At 46.1% G+C, this 12,639-nt stretch overlaps 1 protein-coding gene across 1 annotated transcript in view; it reads left to right on the forward strand.

Moving 5' to 3' along the window:
• The first annotated feature begins 471 nt into the window (after nucleotides 1-471).
• EMILIN3 (elastin microfibril interfacer 3) overlaps nucleotides 472-12,639 on the forward strand; it is a 37,757-nt gene continuing 25,589 nt past the window's right edge. Inside the window, exon 1 of the mRNA XM_020789216.3 lies at nucleotides 472-1,047. Within this exon, the coding sequence (XP_020644875.3) occupies nucleotides 842-1,047 (206 nt within the window). The 5' untranslated portion in view covers nucleotides 472-841. The remainder of the gene's footprint in view (nucleotides 1,048-12,639) is intronic.

Raw genomic sequence — 12,639 nt, forward strand, 5'->3', positions numbered from 1 at the left:
TCTTTCTCCTAAGTCGACAGCGACACCCATGCTTCCCTTTGTCTGAGAGCTCCTGGGGAATTGGTGGCCACCACACATGGATGGCACCTGGTTTATGAGGATCGGATATGCCAAATCAGGATATCAGAGAGACCTAAGAAACACACACACCCCTGCCAACATTCCTGGAAGCTGGCATTCTGAAAGCAGGCATAGGAGCTGGTCTTTCTCCCTCTGATTCCCTGCTCACTCCTCTTTTCCTCTGCCTCTTTCTCTCTCTCTCACCCCTGCTATTGTTTCCTCTTTTTTTCCTGTCTTCCTTTTTTTAAAAAAAAATCATTTGTCTTATGCTACACTGCGGGGGTTTGTTCCCTGATTGGTAGGGGTGAGTATTTCAAAGACCAGGCGGCAGGAGGAGGGGATGGATGGAATATTATGCTAATCCAAGAGGAGCGGGACCCGCCTCTCTCCCTGGCTCCTCTACTAGGGGAGCCGGTGCTGCCCGAAGCCGAGCGAAGAGCAAGGAAAGGTACAAAAGAGGCTTGCGCTGGAGGATCCCCGCTCCACCAAGAGCCCCGAGAGCACCGCTTTTCAGCCGGCTTCGAGAGTGTCCGGTCGTCCCTCGGCCGTCTCCGTTCCTTGGGAGGATTCGCCCGCGTCTTGGCAAGAAGGTGGCATCGGAGGTTGGAGGGAGGGGAGCTTCGAGGCACCTTCTTCCTTTCACCCCCCCACCCCCACCCCACCCCACTCCGTTTGGCACACCAGCTCCAGCCACGATCCCTTCTCCGGCGGACCTTGTGGTGGGGAGCGATTGGGAGAGCCTTCTAGTCGTGGTGGATCTGGCTCACTCTCCACGGAGAACATGACCAAGGCGAGAAGATTCTCCGGGAAAACCTTCTCTTGCGCGTCGCTCTCTCTGCTCTGCGTCGGGACGCTCGTTTGCCTGGCCGATGCCAAAGGGACCTATTACCGCCCCCCGGTGCCGATATCTTATGGCAAGAGATACAACCTTTATACCTCGGGATCCAGCCCTCAGCTCACGCCGGGGAAGCCCATGGGAAAGCACAAGTAAGCGGTTCCGTGCCTTGTACTGTACGTTCCCCCCCCCCAGCAAATGCTCTTTCTTTTCTCTTGATTCTTTTCCCCGCTCAAAAAGGCGGGCGCGCGTGGGGGGGGGTTGGTGAGAGGAAAGATCCGTGGTGTGGTGGGAAAGTTCCTTCGCCTGGCATGTCTAGTCAATTTCACCTTCCTGTCTAGTCAATTTCACTCATAGCTCAACTTCAGGGCTGGAGATGGTGTTGATTGTTTTTAAAATCCTGGAATTTTGGAATAAGGTTGGGAAAGAGGAAGAGCATCTAAAAGGGAAACTGGCTTTGAAAACTAAAAGGATTGTATTCGAGCCCTGGGTGTATATGTGTATCCTTGCCTTTTCTCGCCCCTCCCCAGCCCGCCAATTCTTCTTTCCCCGAAAACAGATCTGCAGAATCCATATGGATGTTAACATTCCGGAATTCTGGAAAGGATAGGAATGTCTTGGAAGAAGAGGGGAGCCGATGGCTTTGTTTTTTTTTTTTAATTTGCTTTTCGGCTGCTTCTGTTCCGACCCTCTAAATCGATCGGTTGCAAATCCACATAAAAGAAAGCATGCAGGGCTGAAGGAGAAGCTGGGCTCTACCTCTCCTGTCCCCGCCTCAGCTTTCCACACTCCGTTGCACGCGCGCGCGCGCACGGGAGCGGGAGCGCGCGCACACACGCACACACTTTTTCCATCTACTAAAACCTGGGAGCGGAGCGTCTTGGCGTCGAGCTGCACATTGGCGCAAATCTGCAAGCCACAGGTGGGGAGAAAGAGGACGGGCTGTTTCTGGTTGCTTGACGGCGAACTAGGAATATTTACGCTCTAGGAACAGCGGGATCTGAATCTGCCTCTTGGCTAGGTGAAGGCGAGCGAAGTTGGCGGGCAATTTGCACTTGAAGGGTCGGTGTGTGCCTGTTGCCGGGAGAAGGGTGGGTGGGACAGTGGTGGTGGTGGGTCATCTGCTTCCCTGCAGTTCCTCAGGTGAACACGTCGAGGCCGGCAGCTGCTTCAAATGGGTGATTTCTGTTGATAGATGTTAATTTGAAGGGAATAACCAAGGAGAAAATTGAGTTCTCAGTCTCTCGTCTTTCTCTTTCTGAGAGCTTAATTGATCCTGAATGGGATTGCAAGAGAATCTTAAGCAGCCCTGGAGTTGTGCAGAACTTGGGAAAGCTGACACTGCAGCCACCAGAATCTCCACAACCAGCATGACTGGGAGGCTTCTGAGAGTTATAGTCCCACAAAATAGCATTTCCATCTTTGCAGGTATGACTCCAAAGCAGGTACCTCACTCCTTCAACTCCTTTCATTGCCAGTTTTCAGGAAGCTTGGTTCCACACAGCTGGAGGGACCTTGCTGTGTGCATTTATACTTATCCAGGTGCTGAAGTGACCTCCTAGATCACTACAAGCCCCAGAAGTTCTAATCCAGTGGTGTCCAACCTTGGCCCTCCAGATGTTCTTGGACTTCAACTCCCAGAAATCCTGGCCAGCAGAGGTGGTGGTGGAGGCTTCTGGGAGATGTAGTCTAAGAACATCTGGAGGGCCAAGGTTGGACAAGCCTGTTCTAATCGTTGACCAGGTTGACTAGAATATCTTGGATTTCATTTGAGGACCCAGACTTGGCAACCCCTGCCCTAGAGAGGTCGTCCTTTCCATCCAGTTTGTGGAGTTTTGTCATATGTGGGAACTTTCAGACTGCAAGTCTTGAAGTTCCCAAAATGTGTGTGTGTGTGTGTGTGTGTGTGTGTGTGTTTGTGTCCGTTTGGGAGAGCTGTATTCCATCTCCCTCACTGCTGGACTCCAGTGGCCATCATCTCCTGCAAGCACAGTCAAGGATGATAGGGTCTGTAGGTCAAAAATATCTGAATGGCTAGAGCTTTCTCATTCCTGAGAGTTTCGCTTACCCAGCAGTAAGCCCCATTGATCTTAGCTGAACTTACTTTGGGGTAGGCAGGGTTGCACTATGGAAAATGCTGCAAAACTTTATTAGGCTCCTCCTTGCAACAACTGATGTGAAGTAGGTGGCTATTATTCCCATTTAGAACTGAGATCATCTCTGTTTCAGATTTCTGTCTGCAGGCAGGGAATGAGAGATTTCACAAGGTGAACAGTGAAGTGCAGAGAGATTCCTGACAGAGTTCAAAGCCCTGCTGCCAAACATATTGAAGATTAAATTGCAAACAGCAGTTTATTTCAGGACCATTTGCTCTGATTACTTTTAATAATACCACAAAATAGGTTGGATCCAAATTTAGATGAGTGCAACTGAGCTGGCAGAAGAGGACGTCTCTACCCCATCCTTCCCACAACAGCTTTTCCAGGCCCTTATAAATGAGGCTGGCTGGATAGCTCAGTGGTTTAAGTATCTGGCTGCAGAGCCATACATTTGAGAGTTCAATTCCCCACTGTGCCGCCTGTGAGTAAAGCCAGCCTGCATAGCTTTGGGCAAGCTGCACATTCCCAGGGCTTCCCCAGAAGAAGGAAATGATAAGCCACTTCTGAGTATTCTCTACATGGGAAACCCTCAAAAAATATTGCAATTAGTCAGAATTAGTAGTAGCGGTAGTAGTAGTGGTGGTGGTGGTGGTACAAATGCTTCAGAAAGTGTTGCACAGAAGACTGCAGACTGTGGTGCAGGGTTAAGACAAAGAGGAAATGGAGGATGCCAAACAACTGGATGGAAGCATGAGCATGAGATATTCGTCTGGGAGATTTCAGGGGAGAAATCCCTTTCTCTCCGAACAGAGTGAGCATCACCATTCAGCATCTGGCTGTGGAGCCCAAGGTTGAGTGGCTGATTCCCCACTGTATCTCCTTGACAGGGACTGGATTCAGAGATCCGTGGGGTCCCTTCCAATTCTGTAGTGCTACAGTTATTCTTATTAGATAGTGAGGAAGCCGCCTCAGGCAGTCATTTCTGTGTATTACGGAAGGGCGAGATACTATTAGTTACTTGCTTTGTTACTCTCCTGCCAAGGATGGTCAGAGATGCTTGTGTAAGTGATCTGCCACAATGACTTGATTGGTGCTGGCATGCTAGTGCTGTGCAGTTTGACTTCGATGGTTGGGGGATGGGGCAGCACCATTCACTGTTCCACCTCAAATGGTAGAATATTTTTGAGCCTGCCCTGCAGCTTCACTGTAGCCTGTTCCATTTGGCCGGATCCCTTGATTTTCTATGTAGCTCATGGAGGAGGCCTGGCAGGACTACTGTGAGGAAGAAGTCGTGTGTGGCCGTCTGACTCAATTAGTTCAGTTGCATGTACCTCGATCGGGATCCAGACTAATAAGAATTGATGAGAAAGCAGTCTTTCTCTCACACCACAAGGTGGTAAACTTCTTTCTGCAGATGTCATCTCCTAGATTCCACATCATCATCATCATCTTAGAACTGCAGAGCTGGAAGGGACCCCATGGACCATCAGTTCCAGACTCTGTCAAGGAAGTGCAGTGGGGAATCGAACTCCCAACCTTTGGCTCCACAGTCAGACAACTAAACAACTGAGCTATCCAGCAGTTCCATATATGCAAACACCACCAACAACAATAACAACAAAAGGAACTTTGCTGAATTCTATCTTGAATCCATTTAAACACCGCACCCACGCATATATGTACAAAGCACTATGCAGATTTTGCCTACGTTTGGTCTGTGTTACCAATTTAATTCTCATGTGTCAGTGTGCAAAGTAACTGAACTGTGCAGAACTGCATTTTTGGACTACTATGCCCAGGTTGCCCCAGCTTGTTAGGTACACATAATTAAGAATCCCATGTGGCCTGAAATGGAGGTGCAGAGGCAGAACTCACCTCCTCCCAAATTTCCTGAACTGATATCTCTGAGATTGCAACATAGAGATAGAGACTTGCCTAAGATGCCATACAATAAATTCACTGAAGTAAAGAAGTAAAAATAATGTGAAGCAAGTGGATAGAGGAGATTTTCCTTCTGTTCCTCCCTTCTTCCCTTCCTCCATCTCCCATAATATTAGAACATGTGGTTACTCAGAGAGGGAGTGGATTCCAGAACAGACAAACGGAAGTATGTCACCCACAACACATAATTAATTTATGGAAATTGCTGCCAGGAGATGAGTAGCCACGTAGCTAGATTTAAAAGAGGATTATCTGGTCCATTCATGGAAGATGGGTCTATGTAGGGATATCTGTATTCAGAGGCAGTATGTCAACAAATGCCAGTTACTGGGAGACAGTAGTGGGGTATGGAGAGAGGAGGGACGTTTCCTTGATGGTCTGGTTGTCAGTTTCCCAGGGACATCTCGTTAGGCCCTGTGGAAAACAGGATACTGTATACTGACCCAGGTTTAAACAACAATAATGCCACCAACTAGGTCTGGTCCACCAGATTTTGTAAAATCTTGAGATTCTAATCTGACCAAAACAGAGAGATATTCCCCTACCCCTTTTTGTACTATTCTTCCCATGATCTTTTTATGCTGACTGAGAGGTTTCTGGGAGCTGTTGTCCAAAAAAAAAAAATCATATTTCCCAGCTCTGTTGAGATCATGCTTCCCCAACCCAAACCCAAACCCCATCCTGGCAGTATGTGCAGGCTAATGTTAACCAACTAAGCCAGGGTCCAGTATATGAATGGAGGTGATTTGAATGAAGTGCTAGTGTATAATTGGAAAAAGAACCTGTCTGGGACTCTTCACTCATCTGTTATCAAAATATTTTTACTGATTGATTTATACACTGCACAGGTAATCCACATTGCCTCCTGTGAGTTAAAAGTGCCATGTGTGGCTCTCCTGTAGCCCTGTAGCCTCCCAATAACCCTGTGACATAGATCAGGCTGAAAATGGGAAGGAATGGTAAGCTCATTGAATTCAATTGGTTAGATCTTGTCTAGGTCAAACTGAGTACAGTGGACCCTTGACTTACAGACGGCTTGACTTGCAGACTTTTTGAGTTACAGACTTCTCTGGCCGCAAAATTTAGGTTTGACTTGCAGACTGAGATTTGACTTACAGACCAGAAAAAAACCAAAATGGAACAAAAACGGCCTGTTACGGGATTAATCGGTTTTCAATGCACTGTAGGTCAATGGAGACTTGACTTACAGACTTTTTGACTTGAGAACCGCCTTCCAATACGGATTAAGTTCTCAAGTCAAGACCCCACTGTATGGTTACTGATATTGGTGGGGCATAAATGATGACTGGTAGATCGTAGGAATGCTAAAGATGTAATACACCTTGACTTCAGCAAAGCTTTTGCCAAAGTGCCCCATCTGATTAGCAAACTAACTTGGTGTGGGGTGGATAGAACAGCGATCAGGTGGATACACAGCTGGTGACAGAACTGTACAGAGAGAGTCTTTATCAATGGCTCCTTCTCGAACTAAAAGGAGGTATCTGCAAGACTCAGTCCTGGGCTCAGTGCGTTTAAACATTTTTAATAATGACTTGAATGAGGAGGTGCAGGGAATGTTTTACAAATTTGTGGAAGATATAAAATTGAGTGGACTAATACCCTGGAAGACAGAAGCAAACATCCAAAAGATCTTGATAAGCTCAAGCACTGGACTGAAAAGAATAGGATGTAATTTAACAGGGATAAGTGCGAAAGTCTACACCGGCGGGGGGGGGGGGGGGATAAACACACTGTTACAAGATGAGGGATATTTGGCTCAGTAATACTACAATCAAGAAGGATATTGGAATTGCTGTAGATCAAAAACTGAATATGAGCCAACAGTGTGAGGCGGATGCAAAAAAGGCCAATGTTATTTTAGGCTACATTAACAGAAGCATAGTCTCAAAATCCTGTGAAGTGTTAGTTCCCCTCCATTCAGCAGTGCTTAGTCCTCATCTGGAGCATTATGTCTAGTTCTGGACATACACTTTAAGAAGGATGAGGACAAATTGGAACAAGTTCAGAGGAAACAAGGACGACTAGGTAAACGGAAACCAAGCCCAGTGAGGAAAGAAAGAAAGAACTGGGCATGCTTAGCCTTGAGAAAAGAAGACTGAGAGAAGATAGGATAGCACACTTCAAGTATTTGAAAGGTAATCGTACAGAGGAGGGGCAGGATCTGTTCTCAATCATCCCAGAGTGCAGGACACATAATAATGGGCTGAAGCTATAGGAAACCAGATTTCCGAATTTCAGGAAAAACCTCCTAACTGTGAAAACAGTACAACAGTGAAACTAATTACCTTGGGAGGTGGGGAGTGCTCCACCTTTGGAGGCATTCAAGGGAAAATTGGACAACCATCTGTCTGATATAATTTGATTTGGATTCGTACATTGAACAGGGGATTCAGCTTGTTGGCCTTCTAGGCTCCTTCTAACTCCATTATTTCAATATTATTTGATTCTGAGATAGTCAAAGGTAAGCAAAACTTGAATTGAAGGCAAGAACAAGCATGCAACTAGATAGCCAATTTAGGTTAACTGGACCACTTTGTGGTGTGTTGTGCCATTTGGAGCAATGCCTGCATCCACACAGAAGGACTGGGCTGGTTCACAATTAGCAGAACATCAGCTGGAAAAGGAAGTGAACTAGCCTATTCCCAAGCTTCCAAACCAAGTGATAAAGTGCCATCTGACCAAACTCTGAATTAAATTAGCACAGCTCATCTCCAAGTTCAAATGCTCCTAGACTCCATGGCATGTATCTCCATAATATAGCCAAGTCAGTTCTGCTTAAAAAAATTCAAATGACCTTAATGCACACACAGTGTTGGCCCTTGAAACATTCCATAGCCAAATGAGTGATTATCCCATTTTTCAGTGTAGTTTCTTTGAGGGGTGGAGATGGGGAGGATGACATCTTAATCTCAAATTTGAAGATTGGTGCCTAGACCATGAACAAGTGCCCTCTATAAAGTAGCGTGCTGAAAGGCCAAAGTCTACATGTTTTTGTGGTAGTTTCTCCGCATGCAGGCACAGCAGGAGTGGAAAGATTCTTTCTGCTCCTTGTCAGTTTCACATCTGTTCATGCAAAAATCCATTCCATACTATTTCCACATTAATCTTCCTTTTCAAAAACAGCAAGACAATCCATCTTATTTTTTAAATTGTTTAAAATAAAATATAAAATTAGTATGTTATTCTAGCACCAAATACTTGCTTTTCTAACAAATTATATGTATTTTAATATTTTCTTAAAATGTGCATGTTTGTACTCTAGTACTTTTTTTGTTTAACTGCAAACTTTGGGCAGGTGAAAACCATAATTATTAGTTAATCGAGTCAGTTTGCTTCAAAATGTGGACAGTATGAAATCCCCAATCATCCCTAAAACATAGGATTTAGACTAGGAGTCACAGCAGCCAAGACATCCTAAAGCTTTCCCCTTTATCTATGAGGAAATATAGCTGAACCATCATGAGTCTTATCACTGCTAAGTATTCAAATTATAAATTCTGTTATACAGTTTGATACTTAAGCTGTGAAGAAAAAAAACTTCTGTAGTTCTACTTTGGTTTTGACGTCCTGAATGGGAAGCAAAAATAGATGCACAAACTTACCCAATATGGTGCCTTGCAGATGGTTTCTGCCCTAGTCCTCAATGCCAGTGATCAAGGGTTGTGGGAACTGCTACCCCAGATTCCTGGAGGGCACCAAGGTGCCAGACCTTGGGAGCATGAGCTTATAATAATGGAACAACTGTTGAATGCAATTCAGTTGTAGCTTGTAATCGTAAATTGGCACGGGACTTTCAGATTTTCTTTCACTACAGCCCGTAGAAATCACTAGGAGTCCCCCAAGTCAGAATTCTGGTAGCTGACACCAAGAAATCCAAGCCCTGGAAGAATTTCGGTACGCAGATCAGTTCTCTCAAGACATGCATAGGATTCCTTAGGATTATAAATATTTCTGTATGTGTGTAAATGGATCTGTGTAACTCTGCAATGTAGCTGAAGTAGAGAACGATTTCTACTCTAGACTAGCTGGTTTATATGAAGCAGAAATTAAACCTTGAGCACATGGGTAATGGAATGATCAGTGGTGTAGTGGAACCAGGGCTTTAACAGTCGAAGTGCAGGGACTTTCTGAAACTCAGGGACTGGAACATCACCAACCACCTCTCAACTTCCTTTTTTTTCCACCTTAGCTTAGCTGCAATCCTCACTGCAGCTGGGAGAGAAACGATCTGCCTAGGAGCAGTATATTGTTGAGCTATCCCTATTGTAATGAAAAGTATCTGAGAGTGCTTTGGTCTTGAGTGAGTAGTTAATTCCCATTAACTTCATAAAAGATCTGCTTCTTAGTTTGTGATATGTATCAATCCTGCCGCCTCCATTTTTTGACTTTCCTAAAGGAGAGGGGTGGCTGTGGAGATGGTTGTGATGAGCATCCACACTTCCAAATTTATTCCTACACCACTGGAGATCATCTTCTCTGTCAGAAGTTTGCAGCCATGTGGCCCAGCCCCTGCAAAAGTAAAGACAGCATCAAACCTGCTGAGTTTCCTGCAGTCATATGCTTAAATGTTTGGTCTCTCACTATGAGCTTGGACATTTTTCTTTTCCATTCTCTCCACTGGATTTTTTTAATTTTTTTTTTCAAGTTTTACTCTCAGCTGAGTTTCCTTGTAGGTCCCAGATAGTTGCTGTTTATCAAGCTGGTCTCAGAAGTCATTGTTTTCTGAATGCCTGAAAATGGTAGCATTTATCCTTTCTACATCTTCAGAGTTTCTTCCCTGTCATGGTGTCCTCCTAGTCGCCAGGCGTGTTGAACTCCCAACTTCCATCATCCCTGGCCAACACACTATGCTGCCTGGCTGTGGTGAGAATTGCAATCCAACATATCTAGGTGGTTTCATATAATCATGTTCAGTGGGGCAATATACCAAAGGAGAATTAGGGACACAGGGCTGTAACAGATGGCATAATGGAGAGAGAAAGACTGTGCAGATGAAGTAAAAAAGACAGAGAAAAGTAGGTGGGTAGACGTGAAGGGCAGGATGTTGAGAGTAGAGAGGTTACAGTATTTCAAAGCTTACAAAGCCATCAGGATATTTCTACCTCCGCTATGTGGTAGTGTTGTTTCCAATAAATAAATAAATAAATATGAATAGCCAGCATAAGATGAACCAACAGAGCTCCAAGATGGCCTACATCAGGGGTCTCAAGCATGTGGCCTGGGGGCCATTTGAGGCCCGCTGGATAATAGTTTGTGGCCCCCACCTTGCCTGCCCCTCCCCTGAAGCACCCACACATCCTCTGCTATCAAGAGTCAAAAAAAGCCTTGACTCGCTCACTGGCTCTCTCAAGACAGTGCCTCTTGCACCCTCCATCCAGAACTGCAGCCTGCCAGGCTGCAGGCTGCAGTTCCAGATGGAGGGTGCAAGAGGCGCTGTCTTGGGGGAGAGCCGGCGAGTGAGGCGCGCTGCCGGCCCTTTTCCCCGAGCCGCCGCCAAGCGATGCCTGACAGCGGAGCTTGCTCCCGGCCCGTCCTCAAAGAGCACCTTCAACAGCGCCTCCAACAGTAGCTACTGCTGCCGCCGCCCCTTCCAGGGAAGTGGCTCTCTGGCTCTCTTTCTTTTGGAGCACCCCCAGCACCAGCCCAGCCAGCGGCTGCCTCAGCACCCAGTGGTGTTTCCTCCTCCTCTTTGTCCTGCTTCAGCCACCTTGGCTCTGGAGGCTGCCTGGGCTCGCCTCGCAAAGTTTGCTCCTCTGTCGTGGTGGGGGTAGCTGCTGCTGCTGCTGAGTGTGCCTTTTTTTTGATGGGGGTCCCTCAGAAGAAGGTTGCCGGACATCCGTGTGTGTGTGTGTGTGTGTGTGTGTGTGTGCGTGCGCGCGCGCACGCGCGTGTGCATCTGTGGGGCCCCCACCCCGCTCTGTTTCATTTCACAGGTACCGATGGGGGCTTATCTCCTTTGGCAAGGCGATTCTGTGAGGTTTTTTTAAAAAAATCTGATGCAGCCCAGCCTCACCCAGACTCTGCCTTGAGCGGCCCCCAGGTAAATTGAGTCTGAGACCCCTGGCCTACATGCACTGGGAAATGCTAGCACAATTGTCATCAGACATGCTATGCAAAGCATTGTCTGGAATTTAAGTATCCAAAAGAGAGATGACCTGAATCTGGAGGATTTAACCTCCTCCTCCTCATCATCATCATAGAAGAAGAAAGACAAGGGGGAGGAAGAAGAGTGCTTCTCAAATTCATTACATTGCTAGTTAGGAAACCTGGAACAACCACTGGAATGCCATGTGTTTGCAATTTGATAATAATGAAACACGGTTTTTTGTTTGTTTGTTTTTTTAAAGAAGACAATTTGAGTACATAGCAAAGCACACCAAAAATCCTGAACATTTCCTCAGGAACCTTCCTTATGTTAAGTTAGATCATCTAACTCAGAATCCCCTGCCCCAGTCTGCCTCCTTGAAATGTGCTTCTCTGGAGATCGGCTTCCTTAGGATTAGAGACGGGATGTTTGTATTCATCTCTCAGGGAGAGGAATATGAACATCACCCATACAGGTGGCCAGGCCCTTTGGAACCCACCCCCAGCCCCAGAATTGGCTAGTCCACTTACCACTTGCGGTCTGGTGTGCGGATCCTTCGTTGTTCATGCCGTGCAAATTGTGGAAGTCGTCCAACCAGTGCTTCCCTGCACTGCTGATCGCTTCAGCAGCTGAGTGGGGACACTCGTCTTCCTGCCTCCTCACTGGAGTAATCAGCAGTGCAGGGAGGCAGGGAAGTGCCAGTCAGTTTACTTCCGCAATTGGCGTGGCACAAACAAGGGCCTCATGCACCATGGTGTGAGCAGTAAGTGGGCCGGCTGCTTCAGGGGAGTAGGTTCAAAGTACTCAGCAACCTGTGGAGGCAACATTCATATTTGTGTCCCTCAGGAGACAAATATGAATATCCCATCTCTATTTAGGATTATAAATGTTTTTGTATCTGTGTAAATGGGTCTCCGTAGCTGAATGTAACTGAAGAAGAGAAAGATTTTTCCTCTAGGAAGGTGTTAGTCTGACATAGTGTAGAGAAGGCTGGCCTGTACTGGCCTTCACAAGGTCTGCCTACACATCTCCAAAAATTTCAGATGAGAGTATTTTGGTAAATGTCAGGAATGGAATCTCTTTCTCAGATTTTTTTTTTAAAAAAATTAATTCCATTAAGAATTGTGTTAAAGTTGTTCAATACATGGAAGGACTTCTTCTGCCCCACTAACCTGTTATTTGGTGTTAAGGTTAGTCTCTAGAGGCAGCCCAAACTGTTCTAGATTGGGCTGCTTCTTGGAGAGTTATTGATGCTGTGATGTAGAGGTTTGAGAAAATGTTGGACAAGAGTGTTGGGGATACCAGCCAACTGATTTTAGCATTCTGGATTAAGAGCTGTGCTGCTGGATTGGATAAAAAACCCACTGTGGAGGTGTGACCTTGGGTCTACAGGAAGGGTTTACCTCCATGTTTAATTGGCCCTCCATGGATCCTTGCCAAGTATACCTAGATACCTAGTGGGCACCAAGTAATTCCTTTCTCCAAGATATTACCCTGATGCATCCTCTTCCCTTGAATCAAGAGGCATGATGGATTATGAGGCACAAGAAAAAAGAGGAAAGCATGAAAAAAAAACATGCCGAAGTGGATTCTTGCTA

The sequence above is a fragment of the Pogona vitticeps genome, chromosome 4 (genome assembly GCF_051106095.1).
Source record: "Pogona vitticeps strain Pit_001003342236 chromosome 4, PviZW2.1, whole genome shotgun sequence".
Taxonomy (NCBI): Eukaryota; Metazoa; Chordata; class Lepidosauria; order Squamata; family Agamidae; genus Pogona; species Pogona vitticeps.